The sequence below is a fragment of the Cryptomeria japonica genome, chromosome 2 (genome assembly GCF_030272615.1).
Source record: "Cryptomeria japonica chromosome 2, Sugi_1.0, whole genome shotgun sequence".
Taxonomy (NCBI): domain Eukaryota; kingdom Viridiplantae; phylum Streptophyta; class Pinopsida; order Cupressales; family Cupressaceae; genus Cryptomeria; species Cryptomeria japonica.
Window position 1 is genome coordinate 323,828,290 of NC_081406.1, and position 26,140 is coordinate 323,854,429.

Consider the following 26,140-nt stretch of genomic DNA (forward strand, 5'->3'; position numbering starts at 1 on the left):
GAGTGGATTTACTCTGCCTCTCCCTAACAGCACCCATCTCCCTTGGGGATTAGAAGGAATAGAATAGATTTATGACTTAGGACAAAGTTATGGCAATATCACTTTGTACTATGGATGTATATTATGACTGCCATACATATTGCAGTCTATATTAATATTACTATTAAATTCTGCATAAGAACATTATCAGGCTTCATATATTAAACATATCTATTAAGCACATGCCCATGCATACCACCAAGAACAAGGATGTTACTGCCTGTAACTTAATAACAGTTCTGATCTGATCTGATCTGATCCAAGGTGGTGTCACTGGATGCTTTAGATTCCTTTCCTTTATATCTCTCAATGTGAGGGAGAGGTCACACCTCTTCATCATGTATGCCCTTTGACAAGAGGCACACCCTTTCACCATTAGCACCCTTTTAAAGAGTGCAACTCTTCATTATTTCTGCCCTTTGAAAGGGACACAACCTTTCACAATCAGATCTGCACTTCTTATTTAAATCAGATCTGCACTTCTGATTCCCAATTGTCCCTCCTTCAAATGAGTTCTCTTCTCCCTTTTATACCTCATATTTGGGGGAGTCACAACTTATCATTTCATGCCTTTTGACCATTCAGTTACTTTAATCAAATTTTAATTATATTCTTTTATATTTTAATTTAATTTTAATTTTTATTCTTTTGTATTTTAATTTTATTATTATTATTTATTATTAAATTATATTTCAAAGTGGGGACATTACACAAACTTCGATTCGCAGCTACTCAGAATAAGCACACCAGCACTTAGAAAATACATCTAATCACTACCAAACTTGAACAACACTCCAAAAAGGCTCACACCACTTCAAAACCAAGAAACCCACATCAGAAAACTAAGAATGTCTTCATCTTTCTTAAATCCAAAATCACCCACAAAGCCAAAATCATTGTAAATCTCAAAACAAGTACACCAACCAGCTATGATGGGTCTCTCACCACCGAAACCAGCAAACAAAAAGAGGGTTTTCGTTCTCAACCAGCAAAAACAAAACTCCTTGAGCTCATTCCAGCAACATTTCATCAAGTTGTCAAATTAAGCATGTCAGATGAGAGCTCAAAACATGAATATATAGAGAGAAAAGAAAATTAAGGCAACCATCCTTCAATTTGAAACCTTTTCCCTCCAAAACCGAAACTTGAAAGCAACTTAAAATCCTCATAGAAGTTCAAACCTTTTTGAGTTCTCAAATAAAACATTTAAAATTTACTTTATGTTTTATTATTCCTCCTAGACGTCCCCTTTTGGAAGCATAATATAAACTCCGTAAAATAAATATTTCTCCTCTTCCTTAGGTGTCCATTTTGGATGTCAAATGGCTCCTCTTTTAAAAACAACTTCATGTTACTAGGCCAAGGGGGAATATTTTTTAAAAAGCACTTAACAAAAGACTTAGTGAATAAAATAAAATAAATCTCAATATAACTCACCAAGTCCAACTTAAACCCGTTGTACTGAATTGAGAGAGGAATTGAGACGATGACCAAGTGCTAAAAACTAAATATAGCCTTTTGCTAAAAATAGCAAGAATTTCCAAACCTTGAAATTGAAGATGCTGCACAGTGAAGTTGAGAGGAGATTGAAGCTATGACCAATTGCCAAAAATAGTGGTTACTATAAATAGTAACTACTAAAAATAGTAAGTTAGCCAAAACTCTCAATTGGCCTATCAATGTCCAAAATAATACTTACTAAAAATAGTAAGTCTTAGACAATTTGTCTAAAATCACTCCAGAAAGTGTCGATCATCTCCATTAATCCGTCTGAACACACTGGTGACATTGAAATACCCCTCTGATCTTCCTGACACCAACCTAAAAAGCCAACACTAGATGCACTACAAGAGAACCAGAAAATGGGGATATGACACTATTTCCACTCACACTAAAGTGTGCTCACTTTTGGATTCCTCAAGTGCAACACTTTGGAAAGTGGAAGCATTAAAGTTAGTTTGCTTTGGCTCCATATCCCACTATTACTTGGGGGTTTGGGGCAGTACCCCCTGCGGTATAGAGGGGTAGTGCCCCTCTTGGGGGTTTGGGGTTAGCTCTCCCAATGGGGTCAAGGGGTGGTGCCCTTTGTGTGTTCCTTTCCTTGATGTAAGGCGGAGTTGAGGGGTAGAGCAATTGCCACCAAGCCCAATGAAGACCTTCAAAGCCACACATACCTTCACGATGCACACCATGTTCATGTTTTTTAAAAAGGCAAAGTCAAAGATAGAATAAAATTTAAAAGTAGAATTTAAAAAAAAATAAAATAAAAAAATACACGACTTTGCCCTGGGTTTTCTTGAATCCTTACCAAGTTCACCCGGTTCATCCCAAATGAACCTAACCCCATTTTTTGCCATGTCTTGCTAGTATCTGCAGGTGGATTAGACTGGATCACGGATCTAGACGGTCTCCAGGTGGATCCAGTAACTAAGGAATAAAGAAATGCGCCAATTAATTCTCTAATAAGGGTGTTCAAATCGATTGTGGGGGATCTTTTGCTGTCCAGTTTTCAGTTGGGATCCATGTCTAATTAGCCAACAGAATAGCACGAGCTATTAGATTTTTTTATTTGTAAACCTCAAAGAATAAATAGACATATCCAACACCACCACCAATTATTTGTCTGATACTATTTTGCAGATGTACTTCCGTCAGATATTTTTGGAAATGTTTTGAATCTCTAATTTCATGTTATAAGTTTCCACATATTAGTAGTTACCTAAAGACATGCTTTGTTGTTTCTGCTGATTTAGTTACCGGTTACCACTAATTAGACATTCCAACTACAGATAAAGAATAGGAAAATTCTAATGTAGTTCAAAGTTTATTTTTATTTTAAAATATTTATCTATCTGCATGTTTTGTATTTGGTTCATCCCAAAGAGAAAATGGCCCAGATGATATAGGAACTGTCAATTCTCAACATGCTTAAAGAGTAAATTATCTCTATTTAGTGTGTGTATATGTGTGTGTGTGGATGTATGTATGTATTGCACATGTATACATGCATGTATGTATATGTACATGTATATAGATCTGATAGCATAAGAACTGCCAATTCTCAAAAAGCTAAAAAGTAAATTGTGTTTTTAAGAAATATATGTGGGTATACACGTGTGTGTGTGTATATATATATATATGTATGTATGTATGTATGTGAATGTGTGTGTATGTATGTATGTATGTACATAGTTTTGGAAAATGACAGTTTCTATATTATCAGGTTCATTTTCTTCTTGGGACGAAGCCATTTACAAAACATGCAGATGGATAGATAGATGTTAAAATAAAAATAAACTTTGGAATACATTAGAATAGATAGAATGTCAAATTGGTGGTAACCAGCAGAAACAACAAAGCATGTCGTTAGATAACTACTAATATGTTTGAATCTTGGAATTACATGAAATCAAAGATTAAGAATATTGCCAAAAATGTCTGAGGGAAGTACATCTGCAAATACTTGGTGGTCATGTTGGATATGTCATATTAGTCTTTGAGGTTTACAAATAAAAAAGTCTAATAGCTCGTACTATTTTGCTGGCTAAGTAGACATGGATCCTAATTGAAAACTTGGACAGCAAAAGATCCCCACTATGGATTTGAACACCTCTATTAGAAAATTAACTGGAACATTTCTTTATTGCTGTGTTACTTGATCTGCCTGCAGACCGGCCCTACCAGTCCTGACCCTAGGCAGGCTGAAACAACCGAATTCTCACTCGACGGAATATCTATTGAAACATCTGAATCAATAGGTCTATAGCTATTGTAGGGGATGAGACTAGTGCTCCATTGTCTTGCCCAGCCCCTATATCTATAGTTGGGGGATTGTATCACATATAAGGCGAACCACCTGATCTCCTCACTATAAAGGATGGGGGTTATATATATATAAAAGCAGACATAATTTACTGTTTAGTGTTTTGAGAATTGTCAGTTTCCATTTTCTCTTTAAGAGGAAGAATACAAAACATCTAGATATACAACCAAACACAAGCATGCTTAGGACATCTTGAATGAATTGAAAAAGAAATTGGATGTCATTCATTTTAACAACTATCCTAAATACCATTAGGAAGCCAGATACAAAACACGCAGACATACAACTAAACATAAGAATGCTTAGGACAACCTGAATGAATTGAAAAAGAAATTGGATGCCATTCGATATAATAATTACGCTAATGCAATTTGATGCAGTAGTTGTCTGAACATACCTTGCCTGTTTTCTGAGTCAATCTTAGCTCAATGCTCTGCTTGTAGCCAAATTTTGAATTCTTAATCACTGTTAGTTCTGCACACTCTGTATGCACCCCTTATTTAAGGTCCTATTGTTATTAAATGCTGGTCTTTATGAAGATTGTCAAGCCTAAGAGTTGCAGTGATGGCGTGAAGTGTTGATTGTATTTTCATTTTAATATTAGAATATAAACCTATGTGATTCTGCAACCTAAGCAGACACCGGGTAAGGATAATGCCGTTTCCTGGAGTTTGCTGAACTCTTCTACTGGTCAGGTATGCAATCAAAACAATTTTTAGGTTATCTAAGAATTCTTGCACTTTGTTGCCCACTGCTTGTCCTTTTTTCAAATGGCTATAACGTCCAATTTAATGTTTTTTGTAATGTAAGATTATCCCCTGGAATTCGATTTTTAATGTTTCTGTTTAAATGGCTTTAACCTCCAACTTAATGCTTTCGTAATTTTAAATTATCTCTTGGACTTTGATTTTTTATGTTTCTGTTTACATGCCTTTAACCTCCAACTTAATGTTTTTGTAATGTAAAACTATTTCGTAGACTTTTGATATTTTATGTTACTGTTTAAATGGTTTTTAACTTTTAACCTCCAATTTAATTCTTTTTTAATGTAAAATTATCTCTTGGACTTCAATTTTTTATGTTTCTGTTTTCTTGCTTTGCTGTTGGCTATATCTAAGGCCACATTATGCCCCAGTTGTCACTTTATGTTACGCTTGTGCATGTAGTTCTGAACGTGAGTGGTCTTATGACGTCTTCTTCAGTTTTGCAATCTGATGTTGAAGGTCGTTCATCCATCTGTGCATCTGTGGTTGCGGTTGGTTCATCCTTTTATCTGCTGTCTCATAGGTTCTGTATTTTGGCTGGCTTATCCAACCCCATATCCAATGTCTTGGGGCTACTCCTTATGAGGTTTCTTTTCTCTTCATGAAAACTATTGTTTCTATTAGCACTTTTTGAGTGCTACTAAACATGGTTTATTTTTTTGGAACATATTTTTTGTTCTATTATCCTTTGCTGCTCTTTCTCAAAATGATAATTTTCTGTAGTCTACGTTTCTTCCTAGGAATGTTTGTGTTTTATATATCATGCGGTATTAGAACTGCATTACACAAGGCCAACAAGTGATTGGATGGTTGATCCAAAATTGTTTAGACACATTTAGATTCAGTTCATTGAGTGATCACCCGTCCTTTGAGTGAGTTTTAAAACAGAGTCAAATTAGAAGAGAAGACGTGGAAGACTTTTTTAGGAGTAACCCATTTGATTGGGTATGACTAGGTGTTATCATTTTGGCTACTGATGGATTCATTATTTGAGCCAACGCTTTTCTGGGAAGTTGAATTGGTTCTCCTTTTTTTTCTTTGTATGGGAGATGTTCTTGTTTCTCTTGTTGACTCTTGTGCTTGTCTTTGGGCATAAATGCACCCATTGTGTTATGTACTAGGACGCTTGAGGTGCATGGAAGGATAGAGAGTTTGAAGCTCATTTGACAATGATATTCCAATCTTATTTATCTCTGTTGTTTTGGGAATTAAAATTTGCAGTTGATTGCCATGTTTTCTAGAAACTATGATCGTATGTAGACATTGAGTTGACTAGGTTGGGTGCAAATGAGAGGATACTATGTTGTTTGTGTTCTTAGTAGTCCCCATGAATAGTGGATTCTTGCTTAAATGTTTTCCTTGACTTGGTTAGAGGGTAAATAACTTGTATCATCTTCTTCGTGTGCTTTTGCTTTCATTTATAGCTTATGTTGAGTGTTGTAAGCTGATGACATCTAGAGCACAAGTAATTAATAGATAATATGAGCATGTTCGACACCCCTAATGAATTTATGGTTTTAGCAATCAGTCATAGAGCTGCAGGAGCATTATAATTTGCAGCCTGAAATATTAATTTAGCATAAATCTTGTGAGCAACAAGATGTTGACCCTAGGATTTGTGGTGATGATTCAAATTGTGAAATATTGATGTTGATTATGGATCAAAGGTTGTAAGAAGTTGTTGGCGTGAACATGTTATATTTAACTAATTAGCTTCTTATTAGACCCTATTCACACTTGTATACTTAAACTTCTATGATGCCGATTCGGGTACGGGTACAGATTTGCGAGTATGTCAATTTTTTTTTTTTCCTTGGATAAGGTTACGGGTACACACACACACAATAATATATATATATTTAAATTAATATAGTAATATATAAGTGATAAATTTAAAATTTTAAAATGAGTAATAAAATAATATTAATATACTAAAAAATAATAAAATAAATATTTGATAATAAATAAAATAAAATATGTTTTAAAATTTAATTAAAATAAATAATATATATATATATATATTTAAATTAATATAGTAATATATAAGTGATAAATTTTAAATTTTAAATGAGTAATAAAATAATACTAATATACTAAAATAATAAAATAAATATTTGATAATAAATAAAAATGCACTTAATACTGATATATATATATAATAAAATATGTTTTAAAATTTAATTAAAAATATTATTAATGTGTAATAATATAATATGTAATAATATAAAGAATAGATATGATAATAGAATAACATCCACCCATAGCAAAGCATAGTGGAACTGGAGGGGGATGGATGCTGACGCTGCAACACCCTATTGTTCCTAGGGTTTCTGCAAAATTGCAGAAATCGGGCCATGGTTTCTAATCTTTTGCGAGAGATTCTGGGTGTTTTTTTGGCCATTCTTGAGAGGCAAGGGCTGATTTGGTTGGTGGGTACTCTAGATACAAGGGCGGTTCTAGTAATGGATCGTTTCCTGCTTTCAATGGACGGAGGTTTGAGCATTCTGTTCGGGGTTGTAAGGAAGGGCGTAGGATGCGACAGTTGCAGAGAGCGGTGTGGCGCGCAGGGGAAACTAGGAACGAGAGAATCATAAACGCATCTTTGGACGCAAACCTATCTGCTGCCAGGACTACGGTGTGCTTGGATGAGGTATTAGCAAATGAGTAATGGAGAATGAGAATTTTTTTGCTGAAATGGGTTTGATTGGCAAATTTAAAGGGTTTTGGCCAAATCTTGGTGATTTGCACAAATGTATAAGAAAGTTTTGGAGTCCCATTCTGGTAAGTGGTAGGGATGTGCAGATTTACCCTGGTGCTTATCAATGGAATAAAATACTATGTGAATATCAATGGATCTGGGAGGAGAAGCACTTGTTGCTGTCTAAACCATGCTATTTGGCTTTCAACCCTACCACTGAATCTTTTGACAAGATTCCTATATGGGTAAGATTTCCAAATATTCCATTGTAGTATTGGTTTGAATCTTGCTTTGAAGCTGTTGGAAATTCTTTGGGTAGATTTTTGGATGTAGATGCGGGTTCTCTAGATTTTCTGCATGCTACCTACGCTCGCATTTTGGTAGAGATGGATGTGATTGGCTTTTCATGCGGAACTAGATTTAAAATCTTCTGCCAGAAACTGGTCGCAAATTGTGGATTATGAGTCCCTTTCAGATGTAGAAGATGCTTTCAAATGGGACACATTGCAGCTAGCTGTGATAAGTGGAAAATGAGCAAAAAGGCAACTTGGTAGGGGGAGGTTCCCCCTATCATTATGTGATGGAAAAAAGAAAACTTTGATACCCTAAAGGGCTCTAATGGTCAGGGAGATGCTAATGAAACTCAGCATAAAGACCCCTCAAATTCAAAGCCACTGGAAGGAGTAGAGAAAAATAGCAAAACCAGTGTTAAAGGCTGGTTGTTGTTTTGTTGGGGAGATGGCTGAGCATACTGTTTGTTCACATAGAGAGAGGGTGGGGAGAGGCGGTCCATTAGTGTGTCTCTCGAGGGTCCGCAAAGTAGAGTGGGTGGAAGGTTGGAATGTAGTGAAGGGAAAGAAATCACAAAGTTCAGATGAGGGGTGAGGCCTTCCTTCGGTGACTCTATTATGGAGCAGCATGATGTAGGAGAGCAGGAGGATGGGTGGAAAGAAGTGAAGGGGAAGAGAGATAAAAGATCAAAGGAGGAGGGATCTTACAACATGCTTCTTTGGTCACACACCAAAGATACAGAAAAACTGAGGATGTAATCTTATAACTTGTTAATAGGTTTTTGCACTTAGGTGCTTTGTGTTTCTAGGGAGGTGGCTCCCTATTTATAGCCCCACTTGGTTCGGGCCAGGTTCAAAATCTTGGTCTAATAATAAAAAACCTCTTCACCGATCAAAAAAATAAAAATAAAGAATAGATATATTTTAATAATACACTAAGTTTAACAAGACACAAAAAATTGCTCAATAAATTGGGCAATATAATAATACATAGATAATACACTAAACTGTAGTTTATTATTATAATACAGAGATAAATTAGAGATCTATTATTATATTATAAAAATTGGGCAATAAACTAAAGTTTAACAAGACATAGAGGTGGGGAAAGCTTCGACAATGGAGGCAAGAAGATATGGAGGCATTAATGGAGGCAAGCAAGAGACAGGGCACTGACCATGAAGATCTTCAAATACTAAGGAGATATACATGTTTGCTGAATCCGGTTCGAACCCAAGGCCAGACCCAGACCGGACCTGGACCGAGGTCAAACTCGGACCAGCACCCGGGCTCTCAGTCCCGTACCGGTATCTGAGTTAAACTTAGATCATTCACTTTTTGTATCTTGTATCATACGGTTAAGACACTTGTCATGATCTTGGTATGTCCCAGGGTTTCATCCTTGACTTTGCAAACAAGGCTTTCTTCATTGTATATTGTACCAGTTTTATTTTGTATCTAATGAGTTCTCTGTCTCCATAGCACTTCTATTGCTTATCTCTCATGTGGAAGGTTGTTTAGGTTGTAGGTGATCCCTTAGCCACTGTGGGGTTGATCAACAATTCTTACAGTTGTAACTACTAATACAACCAATTGATTTTGGATTGAGTGTCGGGACAAAAGAAAAAATTAGTTAATTACTTATTTCTGTGGAATCCTCTCCAGGTCAGCATTAGTAATCTGCCCAAGATAGCAGTTAAAATCTACTCACATATAACATTGGAAATCCATCCAAAAGAAGTTGAATGGTCTCTAGGTAGCAACTAGAAGGTTTTCTGAACAGCATTAGGCAGTTTGAGTGTGCTGCTAGGAATGATAGATGTTTGCCTACAATGTAAAATATCATGCAGACTAGTTTCTGCCATTGTCTAAGGCAATTATCCACCATTGTTAGCCAGGAAATGGTACAAATCTATCACTCTTGTATGCTTAACAGCCAGAAATTGGTGCATGAATTGATGTCTGCACTTTAGTGCAACTGCAGAAGGATGACTTGAATGGTGTTGATGCCCATGCTCCAACTTGCAGCAGTTTGGTTTTTTCAAGATTCTGCAGGTTTGTCATCACTTGAATAAAGAAGAATGCATTGCAAAGGTGGTTTTCTGCCATTGGTATCAGAGAAAATTAGCCAGAGGAAGGGATTGTTGCTTATTGATGGAGGGAAAACAAACTGCAGAGTGGTTTGCTGCTTTTAGGAGGGAAATCATCTGCAGTAGTACATTTGGTTTTGCTGCAGGTAGAACAAAAAAATAAATAGCAAAGAAATTTTTCAATCATCTTGGGACAAATTAAATTACCCATCTATTACGTGCCTAAAATTCACTTTATATTACTAATTTAGTTTACAATTACTTGTTAACTTTTTAAATCTTTTTTTTTTATTAATGGGGGATCTATAGGGGCTCCTGCCACAAAAAAGCAGTTACATAAAAAAACGTTAATGCAAAATGGCACAAACATCTCAGCTACTCAACCAGCCATATCCACTTCTGCGATTTCCTCTCTACCTCTCAAATTGCCACCCGCTGAAGAACCTGCATGCTCTGGATCAAGAGACGGAAACTTAAGACCATGGAAAACTTGGCCCTTCTCTTAGCCTGTACCAGATGGCCTTCTTCCAAGGAGGACATCGTAGAGGCACTTGGAACTACTGAACACCCATGATTATGGGTTGCCATCAAGTTGTCAATCAGATAGCTCAAGTCTAGACAGAAGGTGTTAAGCTCTTTACGCTCCCTCTAAACTCTTAAGGTTTCTTTTTGACCTAGGCTAACATCATCCATAGAGATCAGAGACTTTGGCCCTTCAAGTCTGACATCAGGTTTACCTAAATCTCCAACAGAAACTTCCATATCGTCTTACTGGGAGGGCAGAAGCATACGAAGCAATCAAATCCAATGCTCTGCCACAAGCACAACTGTTGCCAATTTCTTCATGAAGAATGGTCACTTTTGATCAAGAAGGACCACCTCCTCCAATGCCATACTCACCTAGCTCATATTTGATGAAACCTCGAGGCACTTTGCCCATGCAGTGAAATGTTAAGCTCACATGCTTGTTAGAAACCCTCCCTCTGAAAAAGTTGTCCTTGAATTTCAAGGAACAACACTGTTCAGCCATTGCATAAGGGATACACCACAGCAGAAAGCCACTTTTGATTCCAACCACAACTACTACATTCAACACCTGGAACCAAAGAGAAAGCCACAAGAAGCCAACCATGAATGAGCTTTTAACAAAGCAGTGAGCTCCACATTGTAAATAAACTTCGCCTACACTTAGGCAAAAAATATGTGCCAAAGTAACTCAATCTGCTATCACGAATCCAACAAATTCTCTAACATAAGCTAAATTGCCATCCCCATACAGCAATAACAGCAAGAGGCTTAAACAAAAATGATTAACCAACCAACTTATGAGAAAAGGTTGCAATGTGGCCCAAGTTAAGGAAAACACAACAAATCTGAGGAGGCTTAAAAGTGTTGGGTGTGAAGTCCAATGGTTCTTGACCGTTCAACTCCATCTGCTTTCCTTCTCATGGTTGTCTCTTGGTTTTTCCTTGGAGACTTTAAATTTGAATATATGTGGATAATGTAACTGTATACAGAGCTAACCCTGCTTTTCTTGTGGATGTAGCCATTATGGTGAATCACACAATTCTTGGTGTTTAGTGTTCATTGTTCTTATCCATCTATTGCTTGTTTTATCTTTGTTTTTTCCTGCTGTTAACTATCAACAAGTGGCATTAGAGCCAAGGGGAATTTGTAAGAAAAATTGTGAAGAAATTCATGTAAGATGGATGAGGCAAAATAAATGGAGAATTGAAAAATTTCTTGGGGAAAAACTTTGGAATGTGGACTTTGTGAATGGAAGTGTTGCTGATTTAGAGAGATCTCTCAATCATGCTGGAAGGCAAAGCAAAAAAATCAGCTGCAATGGTTGATGAAGAGTGGGAGAAAATGGACAAGGCGGCTGTGGCAACGATTATCCTTTCTCTATCCATTAATTTGTTATTTAATGTTGCAACAAAGAAAATAGTGAAAGGATTGTGGGAAAGGTTGTCCAATATGTATGAGATGGCTTCCGCGTCAGATAAAGTTTTTCTCATGAAAAAATTCTACAACTTAAGATGAAGGAAGGATGAAATGTGTCAAACCATTAAATGAATTTAGCACATTAATCAGCCAAATAATTTATATCAATATAAACTTGGACGATGAAACCGAGGCCATTTTGTTATTGTGCTCTCTACTCAATAGCTGAGTTGTGATGGCTATCAGCAATTCGGTGTTTGGCAAGAAGGGTAGTATATTAAAATTTGAGGATGTTGTTGGGACTCTCCTTAGTGAGGATACGAGGAGGAAGAATCAAGGAACTTCCTTAGGAGATGTTTTGGTATTCGGCAATAGAGGGGGATCCCAAGAGGCAAAAATAATGATAGAAGAAGATCCAAATCCAATAAAAGATATAAATTTAGAGGCAAAAATATAGGCTGCTGGTTTTATGGCAAAGGTGGTCACATAAAGAAAAATTGCTGGTCATTTAAGAAGATGTAAAATCAGCCAAAAGAAAATGAAGTAAATACTACATATGAAGAGGATGCAGGTGCATTAGTTTTGTCTACAAGTGAAGCTACAATTGATGCATGAGTGTTGGATTTTGGTGCTTCTTTTCATGCCACTTCATGTTGGGAAGTTTTCAAAAGTTACCAAGAAGGCAAACTTGGTAAGTTCTATCTTGGTGACAATGAATCATGTGACATTGTCGGTAAAGGAGATGTGATGTTATAATTAAAAAATGGAAATAATTGGTTGCTGCGGGATGTGAGACACGTTCCTCAACTCAAAAGGAATCTGATTTCTATGGGACAACTAGATGCTCAAGGATGTAGCATCACTTTTGAGTCAAACATTTGGAAGGTGATATGAGGAGCCTTAGTAATCGCAAGAGTCAGCAGATTGGGCACTTTTTATGTACTAGAGAGTCACGTTGAAGTGGGAGTTGCAATGGCAGTTGTGGATAGTGGGACAAAGCTTTGGCACAAGAGGCTCGAGCATATGAGCAAGAAGGGTATTGAAGTTTTGCTTAAAAGGGAACTTCCAGATTTGAAATCTGCTGATTTAGAGTTGTGTGAGCATTGTATCTACGAAAAACAAAGGAGGATCAACTTCCCTAATATTGAACATGACAAGAAGACAAGGCCTTTGGAGCTCATGCAATTGGATGTCTTTGGTTCCACAAAGGTAACTTCTATTGGTGGTGTTGATGGTGTTTTTACACACTATGCAACGCAGAATAAAATACTAAGTATTTTATCCTCTTGAACATAGACTCCCCAAATGCTAAGCTGTAATATCCTAGATATTTTTTTTGTTTTTTAGGACCAATAATAATCATCAACCAACAGATAACCCGTTAAGGTTAGAAAACATAAACTCAAAGCTTGCTGAAATATGCAACCCTTCCACTTTCTAATCACCAAGTGCCCAATATGGGAAGGTGAGAGCATACTGTGAATAGGGGATCGTTAGATCTCAAATCTGCTGAAAAGATGAAGTGAATACAATATTGGGCGGCAAGCCAACCCCTTTCGCTTATCCAGCAGGAAAGCAAGAAACTTGGCAGTGAACCAGCCAAGAGAAACATACAACAAACACAAATCACTCAACTGCGGTATTTTAGTGGGAGGACTGAATTACAAATAAACTCAACTCGACCGCTTATGCAGCGGGAGGACCATTACAACCAATCATCACTCGATCGCTTATGTAGTGGGAGGACTGAATTACAATTTAACTGAAATAGGCGGCAAGCCAGCCTCTTCCACTTTTCAGCGGGATGAGAGTTTACAAGCCAGAATGGTTAGTAGTACTACTACTTAACCTTACAATAACAGAGAGAGTGAGAGTAGAAGAGCAATGCTGAACATCCAAAATAAATAGCATGAAATTCTGCTAACATCAAATCTGTAGGCTGGAATTGTAAAACCAACAGCTTATGAACTCACTAAAACACTCATAACTCTCTCATTACTCACCCAATTCACCCCAAATCAGTTCTAAACCAATACTATACCCACAACAATGAAAACAAACCCAAAGGAATCTATCAAAACACTCTCATTTATTTAGCACGCATCCCAATGCACTCCCTAAACCCAACGCCTAACCAGAGAATTTTGATTTGCATTATAAAATTCCATACTCAATGCAAGGTGCTAAAAACTTACAAGATGAATCGCCAGTGGCAGGAAAGATGGATGAGCCGGTACCCAGAATGAGGGAATCGCCTGGCCAAGAGGTATGAGCAAAATATAGTTTCAGCAGCTCCGCGACCAGCAACCAGAAAACACTCCAATCCCACACAAAACACTCCACAATCTGCAACTCACTGACCAACAGCACTGGAAATACAAGGACACGGCTAGGTACTATCTTCCAACTACGAAACTGAGACTTAGCTAGGAAGCCACACTTCGAAGCTCAGATTTTTCAATCGCCAATCTGGCAGCATAACGATGCAATTTCATAAGATAACCAAAATGAGAACCCAAGGCTCTTATTTATAACTTCTAACTCTACCAAATCCAAATGCAAATGCTCACAAATGCGCCCAAATTCAACTTTCCCATTTGCATTTCATTTACCTAAGGATGGCGCCATACTTTGAGTCAAAAACCACGCTAAGCAAGCAAAGACCACGATTTGACTTAGCAAATACCTTTGTTGAATAAAATAACATCTCCCATCTTAATATTGGCATCCCTTTCCAGACATAAACAATTCGCCTAGCACTTAGGAGACATTATGCACAATTTCCAAAGTCATTAATCAGTAGTAAAAATAATCAAATTAATTAAATATTAAACCTTAGGAATAAGAAAATAATATTTAATTACATCACTTATGACTCCAATACTGATTATTGACAAGACCAGGATGAAGCTGAGCAAGGAAGACCACTAAACTGCTGCAGGATCAGGACCCTGTCCATTGCCAAAAATAGAAACATTCCATACTGCCACTTACTAAAAATAGGAAGTCATGAACTACTGCTTTGAAAAGCATGATCTTCGCACCCAGTGACAGAGCATGGAGAGCTTAGTAGGACAGTATCACCAAAACAGCCAACCCCTGACTTACTAAAAATAGTAAGTTCTCACCTCATCAATGTTTGACCCTCATTCTTCATTCCACATAGCCCACGGGTCTTAGGAATAGGCCAATGGACCACTGGAAGGACATCAACGAGACGGGGACATTACATAATCTACGTGATCAAATGGGATGACTCCAAGGTTCCGAATGTTAGGTCTTGACATGCTCTTGGATAGACTCAGTTTTTTGATGTGATTTTGCTAGAATCACAAGGTGAAATTATGTTGAATCTTGAATGCTTGAATGTTGTTGGAACGTGAAATTTCACTTGATTCGAAAAAAAAGGAAAAAGGATAAAGGGTTGAGAGAGCTAATCATATCCTAGGAATGTAAGAGTAATGGACAATCTTTGGTGAGACTCCTTGCTTTGACATGCTGCGAACATCTCCACAAGGTTAGTGCAATCTTCTAGGGATAGCTTTATGATTTTCACATCACCACTACAAGCATAGATACCCTCAAGATGAAGCATATCAATGAAGGAGTGACAATTGAAGTTAAGCTTGGTGAAGATGAATTCAGTTGACTACGTAAGGCACTTTACAATCAGCTAAGTGTTAGTAGTATGGATGTACGAATTTCACCATTGATCATGCTCAAAGTTCTTCCATTCATCGAACAACATGAAAATTAAATAAGTAGAGACCATGCAAATTGTTGAATCAACATATGAATTTCACCATATCTTCAGTGAAGTTTACATGCCTTTTACAACAATGTCTTGGCAACAATCTTTGCCTTCTCTTTCTACTCTACTCTAACTGCTATCTGCTTGCTACTTTTTACCACTATTCTCTATTAACTTTTACAAATGAAAGATTTGAGCCTTATATAATGCTCTCATTACAGTTGAGTGGCTCAGATTGATCACAATCAATGGTCAAGATCGAAAGACAAAAATTCTAATTAGGGTTTATTACACCCATTGCAAAGCATTTAATGCTTGACCAATGACAAAATTACATTTGATGGGACACATGTCCTTTGACAATTTGACCAATAGATTACGACAATAGGTGCATTGAACTGTGTGCCCATGTGGTAGTTATCCTCTTTTGTTAGATGAGTTAGGTAGATTGAACTTGGACGCCTTTGTTTTGAAATGATGTGATTGGATGATGACTGGGCGCCACCTTAGCTTGCTTGATCTTTGTAACTCATCACAAGTTGTAGATGAATGAGGCATATCTCTTGATACTCAACATTTCCAAGCTTGACCAATGAATGAGGTGATGGTGGGAGATATTCCCAAATTGCATCATCTTCTAACTTTGATTAACTCTTTTGAAACTATCTCCTTTCTTGATCACTTGCATTCTCCTTGTCTTGTGTATAAACTCCTTCGTCTTGGACATGTTTTACTTCCCAACCTTGGAATCCTTTGTCTTGATTGTCTTTAATCCCCTTTCCCTTTCTTGATTACTCCTTTGTAATAGCAATGCTTCTTGGATTTCCAGAGGAAATTCAAGATTGTGTAAATTTCTTCCTTGAGTGCTTGACATTGAGTGCTACTCTTTGCCTTGTAGTGCTTGACTTCCATTATTCCTTATGTGAATTCCTTTCCTTCGAGCAGCTTCCTTGTATCCTTCTACCCCTGGTAAAGGCTTCTATGTATGTCCTGTCATTTATTGCAATTGAAATGTGCTAGTGTATTGTCACGCTGATCATGTTCTTTGCCTTCACTGCCATTCTTATGTTGACCTTGATATTTTTTCTTGTTACCTTGCAGTTGTGATGACCTTCACCTGGTTGCACTCCTTTATGTGGCTGCATCCTGATTGTGAAGTTTGACCTGCCCCTTTGCATTGTAGTGCCTTGTGCTCGCGATCCCATAAATTGCTTTGTATGAGCTTGAGACTTGAAGTGCAATGTCTTCTTTGTGCCCTCGTCTTTGCTCATGTGGTGAAATCTTGAGGTTGTATGTGAGCTGATAAGCCTTCATCTTGAAGCTGATCCTGATCACTTTCTTTACATGTTCATCCTACTTGCATCAAACCGGGAAACAAGCATAACTTGAATCAAAACATTGCAAAAAGTACTTAATCAAGCTTCTTACTACCTTCTTTAAATCTGGAAATGAATTTTCTGATCATGGAAACGTCTGATTTTGTGTCTCAGGCCTGATTTGCATTGGTTTCAGGTAGCAAAGGAAGTGCTAATCCTTAAGTCGCACATTGTCATTGCCTAGGAAGGATTTTGGTCATTGCCAAAGGATGGATGCGGTCATTGCTAAGAGATGGATGCGGTTATTGCCAAAGGATGAAAGCGGTCATTGTGAAGGGACGGATATGGTCATTGCCAAGGGATGGATGCGGCTTAGGTTGCTGAGCAAAGAAATCGCCCAAGATGGTTAAATCGTGCCTCTGGACTACAATGAAATGAAATCAGACTTGAAAATTAAAATCCCTTAATTTGTTGATCTTGACCGTCAAAGGGAATGAACCATCGTGAAGAGGTGTCCTAAGCAATGGAAGTAAGTATTTGAAATGTCTTAAGTCGCCCTTCCAGTCAATCAAAGGAAATGTGATCTAGGCAATTGCCATGCCTTAGCTGGGCAAAGGAAGTGCTTTGGCTGGGCAAAGGAAGTGCTGTCAATGCCTTAGGTTGCTGATCTAGGGAATCAAAGGAAATGCTTATGTCAGACATTTGGGGGGTCAAAGGAAGTGATCTCAAAATGGCAACTTTTGCTGTCTTAATCCATTCGCTCCAAGCTTCTCATGAGAATTTGAACTTCAACTCCTCCTTCCTTAGAATATTGACTCTCCAAAACAAATCTGCCTTAGCCAAATTTGCATTTCAACTCTGACTTTGCAAGCAAAAATATGATAAAATGAAATGATCATCATGAATCGTTCACTTCGTAAGCCTTGAGAACTAACTGACCTTAACTATCCTAAAGAGAGAGAATTGACTTAATCAGCTCTTGACCAACCACACCTCTCCCAAATGAAAGGCTAATAGCTAAAGACACTACAACTAACTTAGAAAGCAGGAAAAAGTGGGGGTCACAACAGGTGGGTCTAATTATTTTGTTACTTTTCTTGACAATTGCACTTGGAAGGTTTGGGTTTATGTGTTAAATAGAAAGTTTGAAGCACTTGGCAATTTTTTAAGTTTCAAAGCAATTGTTGAAAACCAAATTGGCAACAACGTCAAGTGCTTGAAAATTTATAATTGTGGAGTTTTGTTCCTTGGAGTTTGATAACTTTTGTGCAGATAATGGTATACAACAGATCAAGATTATACCTTTCACTCTTCAAGAAAATGGTGTAGTTGAGAGGTTGAATCGAACAATCTTGGAGAGAGCTTGCAGCATGCTCTCTAATGCAAGATTGGGTAAAGAGCTTTGGGTAGAGGCATTTAATACCGTTGTGTACCTGATTAACCAGGCTCCATCTTCTCAGTTGGACTTTGAGATTTCGTCGGAGAAGTGGTTGGGAAGAATAATTTCTTACAATCACTTGCGGGTGTTCAGGTGTAAAGCGTTTGTTCACATTCTGAAAGAGAAAAGAACAAAGCTGGATGCCAAGTCCAAAAGATGCTTTTTTGTCAGATATGGTGATGAAAAATATGATTATCGGCTATATGAGATCCCGCTGCAAAACAGGTCATTTTGGCTGACTTTAAAGAGTGGAAAAGGCTCTTTGATCCACTGTTTCATTAACTAACAAACCCACCACTGATTTGGCTTCCTATAGCAATGTGAAAACACAATTTCATCAAAAGATTTACTTAAATCCATAGCTTCCTACATAATAACCCGGTTTAATCAATTTGGGCAAAGACCCTTAAGAAGGCTTGATTTCAAAATTCTCACTAATATTATAGAAGGGAAAAAAAGGTTGAAAATGTTTCTTTATAAATCATTTGTTTTAAACTTTTAAGGTTTTAAAGTGATAAAAATATTTGTAAAACTATTATATTTTTAAACATATTATTATAGTCCTTTATAACATTTTAGCAAATATGTTTTACTTTATATTTCAACTTATAATTTAATATTATCATTCATACATACATACATACATACATACATACATACATACATATATTATATTTTATATATTAATCATTTAATTTAATATATAGGTGTTCTAAATATATTAGAATATTGTATTTTAAATTTATAATATTTATGATAATTTTATTTAGTATTTGTATAACATGTAATATTTTGAGCTTATTTTTATTTTTAAATTGCATATATGTAATTATAATTTTAATATAAATATTCATGCAGCTCTATAAATATTTTCATTCTTTCAAGACATAAACTCTTCTTTAAAAGGTAAGCACTCAACCACCTCTGCAGTTGTGATGAGGTGTTCATTTTTGCTCAATTTCTTGTACAATAGAGTTTGACTTTTATCGGATGGTCATAGAGTAGAATATTTCAAGTGATAAAATGCATATTACTTCAACCAAATTTCCCTTTCATTCTTATATTTTAACTGTAAGAATGTGTTTATGCTTGATTTATTGACAAGTTTGAGTTAGCTTTGAGCTTCGTATGAGGTCAAAATATAGGACTATAAAACTTAAACACGCAAAACAAATTCTTTTGTGGGCTTCCACAAGGGAGATCTTATACATCAATTGATGTTTCGCTTAAGAACTTAAATATTTTACTTTTACCTTTTATAGCTTAACTTTTCTGTTTCACATTTAGTATACTGGTATGATACAAAATACGTCTCTAAACAATTTATATATTATGAACAGGCACAATGGCTTTAACTGAGGTTGGGCGAATTTCAATTACTATTGCAGCACTCGGTATATTGGCATTTATCTTTGGAGTTGTGGCCGAGAACAAGAAGGTTTCATATCTAGAACTTTTGCATCTCTTAAAGATTTTTCCCTTTTTGGTTGGCGACTTTGTGAGTTGTCTAGTCATGTGATGTCTATCTCTAATAAGATCCTAGTGGCTTTTCTATTAGTACAATATTATGAGGACAATTAATACACCTCAACTATCTTAGCAAATTTCTAGAAATTTTTATCAATTGTTTATGTTGAGGATCTTGCAGTGTATTATTAATTCTTTAAATTGCACCAACAGTGTTTAGAGAGCGAATCTTCCTTTATTTTTGGGAGAAAATTGCATGATAAATAAGAGATTTCTCATCCTTCATGTGTTGACATCAAAAGCTAAAATGATTAGTGTTCAAGATATAATGTTTCATGATAGTTATAATCAGGCATATTATACATTCTTCAAGTTTGTTGATATAAAAGTAAAAAAATGTACGGGACAACGGTCATCTTTGTTTAACACCATTGTCATCCCTAAAACTTTAGTGCTTGCTTGTGTTTTGATTTTTTATGGACAGCCACACTAAATTGTACTGAGATCCTTCATTCTACACTACAACTTATTTTTGAGAACTGTGTTGTAATGAAATGGTGAAATAACTACTATACTACCCATGAGGAGGACATACACATTTAGCTACTTGGATTGATTTTGTAGAAGTCCTAAAGAAGAAATCTATTTCTCTAGTCGGAAATTTGATGACTAGTATACCAAAATTTTTAAGCTATTGTTCATCTGTAAGTATTTTAACATTTTTAAAAAGAAATATATGAGATTGTCTAAGCATTGAGCTTAATTGATTAAACCATTAAGTTTTCATTGTAAAAATTTAAGTTCAACTCTCAAAGGGTCATTTAAAATGGAATTTTAAGTTGTGATTTTTGGTTTTCCATAGTTGAATTATAGTGAGGAGGTGGTTTCTAAATAAGTGGATTTCTAAGTTGTGACTTTGATTTGCATAGGTGATTTTTAGTGCTACTCAAAAGAGCTGATATTAATTTTATTGTTGTGTAGTTCAAGACTTTATATTGGTCTTATGTTGAATTTATATGAACATAATATTTGTAAATGATTAGGAATAATATATATATAAAGTATAAGAGTTACCCCGAGTTTCCGGGATGGGGACGGTAGGGGACGGCTATATAAAATATAGGAAAAATTTAAATATATAGGGAAATTCTAAATGTTCATGTGAAAAATAGATAAAAGCATGTATATATACATTATATTCATATGAAAAAATAGATTAAGCAGGTATATGTACATTATAGAACCTTAACATACCACATTTGTGTTAAGTTAGGATCAGACTGAAAGCAATAAGCAGAATTAACACAATAAACACTCGGAACACAAGAGTACCCTGGGAAAACCTTCCTCTTGGAGGTGAAAAACCCAGCAACTAAATCTCACCTTATATTTAGACAATATCAGTATGTGTCTTTACAACTTTGCTTCAACACTTGAAGCAATGTGAACAACAGAATATGACTTCAACCAAGGGCACAAACAGTAGTATGAACAGCAGCATGAAAATCTGAACTATGACAAACTTATCTGCAAATATCCTTGACTGAGAATGATGCGCTAATCAGAGAAGACAATTCGCTGGTCAAGGAGCCAAGTTGCAGACCATGAAGATGATTCGCTGCTCGCAGAATAAGTTCGCTGTCCCTGGAACAGAACTCGCTGCCTTAGGAAATGTATTCGCTGATCAGTCAGTAGGTTCGTTGGCCTTAGAGATGGACTGGCTGATCAGAAGAAGTCATTCGCAGACCTAGTAAGTGATTCGCTGATGAGATGATACAATTCACTATTCTGCTGAAGGTAGATGATCGCAGAACTAACTGAAAATGAGAGAATGAATATGTGCTTGAAGCATGAATGAACTTTGCTTATATATGTGACTTTATCCACCTAATTCATCCTAGGTCGGCTCACAAGGATAACAATTAAAATAATATAATGCTCTAAACTTGGCGCCCAATATAGGGTCAGCCCCATTACATTTACAAGTTACAATGTTCAATATAGGGTTAGCCCTATTCACAAGTTATATCGCCCATTATAGGGCCAGATCAAATTACAAGTTACATTGACTATTATAGGGTCGACCCTATAGCAATTACAAGTAACATCCCAATACAAGTAATACTTATATTTGATCCGAACTAGCTATTATTTCAACAATTTGTGTTCAAATTTCATTGTCAATACTCCATATGCATTCATAATTGAAAATACATTGTCAATATGCCAGCACTTGTTTGCATGTAGTTCATTGTTTCTTTCTGGTTGGAGGATATCTTGATAGTCATCCATTTCTATTATGACCTACAAACGCTTCTTTATGCACTACAAAGTTTTGGGTGTTTGTGAATTTCTATACTAAGCTGTTATTCATATTTCTGAGTGCTTTTGGCTATGATTCAGACCGATTTACCTTTCAAATTTGTGAAAAGTCCAATATGGCAGACCTGCAACCACTTTTTTATGCACTACTGAGTTCTAAGTGTTTGTGAAATTTATTACCAGGCTGCTGCTCATTATTTCTAAGTGCTTTTGGAAGTGATTCAGACATGTTTACCCGTCATATTAGTGAAAATCCAGTTTTACTGACCTATAATAAAATTAAAAAAATGTTTTTTTAAGCATTTGAGTCTTTTTTTCTTTGTGCTGGGAAAAAGGGACGGCTGGCTGTCCCTGGGACAGTTAGGAGACTAGGGGGCATCCCCCAATCATATTGGGGACGGGGGGACGTCCCCTGTGAGAATCACTGCCGTCCCCAAGTTTCCGGGATGTTTCACACAGAGTTTGCAATTTTGGGGATGGCGGAGGGACAACCCCTAGCCGTCCACAAGTCCTCAAAACATCCCCGGTACGGGGACGGGGGGTGTCAGTCCAGGGACGCGGATGTTTCTCACAGATTTTGCAATTTTGGGGATGGCGGGGGGACGGCTAGGACGACCCCTAGCCATCCCCAAGTCCCCGAAACGTCCCCGGTACGGGGACGGGGGATTTCAGCCCAGGGACGCGTCCCTGGGTAACGTAGGTTAAAGTTTGTCTTACACTACAGATCAAACCAAGTATTTGTTTTTGAAATTGGGAGATCGGAATGAAAAAAAGAGATGAAAGGAACCCTCTTTACAAAGTTTCTCAACAAAATAAAGAACGGAAATTTTTTATGCTTACAGTGCAAGTTAGTAATCTGCTTTAGTATTCAGAGTAATTTGAGTATTTGATTGTGTATGCAGAACAAGTTGAGTTAGACTTTTTTTTTTTTTCGCTTTGTATCTGAAAACATTGGCTTTTAATTTTACAAGCTTTGATAACATATTACTCCCTTTATGTGTTCTGCAGCCTGCTTCAGGAACACCTATTACAGGGAAGGGCGTTGTGATCTGCAAATACCCTTCTGATCCAACTATTGCGTTGGGCAGCTTCTCAATCATATTGTCATTCTTATCATCTGTGTTTGGGGTTGTAGCTGTATTTTTTCCCTACAAAGGGAAATCAGTTCCTGTGTACGCTCTCCAGAGGACCACTTCTTTGGTGGTGTTTTTCGCTATTGCTGCGTAAGTACTCTGTAAACATAGTGGTAGGTGCATTTTAAATATTTTCTGTCTTCAGTGTACCGTCAGTTCCTTTTCCCTGTTTAGGTGATTGAGGACGTAAATGTCGAATGCAAGAGAAAATTCAAGGATTGGAAACATGTTATAATTTATTGTCAGATGAACCACTGAAATTTAGTCATAACTAGCTATATAATCTTTTTAATAATGATATAAATAAAAGGGTGTCCAGATGTTAGTGGCTTAGCTCAATGTGTTTGCCCATGCTAATTTCATGTATCTGCTTACCAGGGCTGTCTCTTTTATGGCGGAGGCCTTAATGATGTGGGCTACAATCACAGAGAGTCTGCATCGAACACGAAATGTACATCATGATCTCACAACAAGTTGCCCAACTGCAAAGACTGGCTTATATGGTGGAGCTGCCTTCCTGGCTTTAGATGCTTCTTTGTTTTGGCTAATATGCCAAATGCTTACCCTTAATGCAAGGGCAGATTATGAAGAAGATGAAGAGGACATGAAAGGTCAGTATGGACAGGTTCTTACAACTGAATATAATAATCCAGCTAGAGCTGCTCATGCCTAATCTGTGGGTTTAAAAGCGACCTGAATACTTTTTTCAGACTATTCCCTAACTGACATGTGTATAAACCACTGATGATTAAAAAATATTTGCACATACGCTCTCAGGAGTTTAACGCTAGCTATATCTTTTTTAAAATAAATTCTTCGCCAGTTACCTGATAAATTAGCATTTAAATTTGTATGCATGTAAACTAAAAATCTCAGACAAGTTGACATGATATTGCAGTTGTTTTAAATTGGGTTTGTGACACGCACGATCCCCTGCTTTTAAAAATTAGATCATAGTGTGTCACATTATTTGGGATTATGTAGCAACCGAGAAATCAATGAAGGTAGCATTCTTTGTACTGTGCCATGGCCTTTCTACCTGCAGTAGACTCTTTATGTCCTCGAGACAAGGTTAGAGATAAGCACAGGATGCAAAGATTATATTTAATAAATAATCTGCTCTATGTATTTTCCCAGGACCCAATTTAACATATGATCTGTAATAATATAGCATTTGCTTTAGTTTCATAAATTTTGGAACTTAAATATCAATTGGGTTTTTATAAATTCACCTGAGAACACTGCTTCTGAGCATTTTGTTTTCTGGGCGGTGCTTCAAAATCACTGTTTTTATAGGAAAAAAAAGGCTTCATTGTTTTTTAGGGATTGAATCTTTCTTTTGGATGCTTACTTAATGTCGGTCTGTACATCTGGACTGGCTATTCATGGATTGCATTGTTCCCAGAGCAATACTTATATAGGTTTGTCATCCAGATTGTTCAATTTTTAGTTTGTCAAGTGCACATTATAATGCATGCTATGATATTTCAGTAACTGTTCATTTTACTGTATTTGTTTTATTCTAAACGAAAATCCTTATTGCATGATCAAATCGTGGGGTCAAGATATAGTTTGCTTTCTGTTGTTAAGATATATCTTAGGATGAAGTCACTTTCCCAAGGCCATAACAATACAAAGCCAATTCATTCTGCTACCACAATCGTTGGACGTGGTACATTACAACAATAATAGGCTATACATATTAAATTAAAACCTTAAAGCAAAGGGGAGAATAGGTTAGGCATTCATTCCTCAAGTCCTGATTAGCTAGAGAACTTGAGGGCTAGTACAAATTTTATGCCAAAACCATAATAGAACGAACACTTTAAGCTAATAATAGGCCTCACACTCTAAAGCAAAGGATGGAATATTGCTAAGCATTTGTTCTTAAAGCATGATTAACCATAGAACTTGAGACATGTTGTAGTTATAATTATAATTGTGTAATTGGTGTAGACGATGAGTAATTTTGTTGAAGAAAATAAGAAGAAAGAGACGCCGGTTTGCTTTTGATGCCTGTTTCTCTTGATAGGTTTTCATGTCATAACATTTTCTTAAAGTGACAGCGGAATGTTTTATAATTCTTGCATTTATTTAATTTCTTTTAGATTTTTTTGCCCTTTTTAATGATGCTAACCTAATATTTCAGCTGTTAATGTAAGCAGCTGGTCTTGGAATCACTCATGTTGTCACGTGAATAAATTATGGGAATTTGTTCTAAAGATATTTCATTAAGTATTAACATTGGAACCTCTTTATTGTTATATTTTTTATTTTGGATTTTGATAATGTATGTTAGTATTTAAGATTAGCACTTGCAAATGAGGTGTAAAAAAAAGTAAAGGGTCGGGTCTTTTATGGGTTAGAGCAGTATGGCCTCATATTCCTTGCGGGAGGTACCTAACTGCACTACAAATGAGGTGTACATACCTTACCCCTCTTTCAAGAGCACTCAGGGAGGTACCTAACTGCACTACAAATGAGATGTACATACCTTACCCCTCTTTCAAGAGCACTCAGGCTGCACGGGAAGGATTACACGGATAGTAAAATGTATTTTGAATAATATATCTGAAGGTACAAAATAGTTTGATGCATTCCTCACAAACAAAAACCATGACAATGGAAGATAAATAACAATTTTTTTTTTTTAAAGATAAATAAATTCTTTTTGGCAATTCATAGAGCTGTTCCATTTCAACATTTGACTAATAAAATAGTTTCTTAACATGTGATTTTTCCTTCTAGCATTTGTTGTATTGCTAAGAAAATTTATCAAATTGGAGAGTCAAGGAGAAATTGTAAATTATAAATCTTGAACCTTTAACTATAAATGTGAAACCTTCACATATAAACCTTACTTAAAACCAAACCCATAGATTCAATGAACCATATGCATATACCACAACTGTGAATTGTAAACCTTGAATCTTGTCTTGTCTTCCATAAAACTTGAAACATACATACCCACATACATACATACATACATACATACATACATACATACATACATGTGTGCGCGTGTGCATACATACATACATATCTTGAGACTTCAAACGTCAAAT

General features: G+C 36.4%; 1 protein-coding gene across 2 annotated transcripts in view; it reads left to right on the forward strand.

The window, feature by feature from the left end:
• LOC131027204 (uncharacterized) overlaps positions 1-24,102 on the forward strand; it is a 28,117-nt gene extending 4,015 nt beyond the window's left edge. For both annotated transcript variants that reach the window (XM_057957208.2, XM_057957207.2), the window contains exons 2-4: positions 19,494-19,591; positions 22,951-23,165; positions 23,454-24,102. In XM_057957208.2, coding sequence (XP_057813191.2) covers positions 19,499-19,591; positions 22,951-23,165; positions 23,454-23,748 — 603 coding nt within the window. In that variant the 5' untranslated portion in view covers positions 19,494-19,498 and the 3' untranslated portion in view covers positions 23,749-24,102. The remainder of the gene's footprint in view (positions 1-19,493; positions 19,592-22,950; positions 23,166-23,453) is intronic.
• The last annotated feature ends 2,038 nt before the right edge of the window (positions 24,103-26,140 follow it).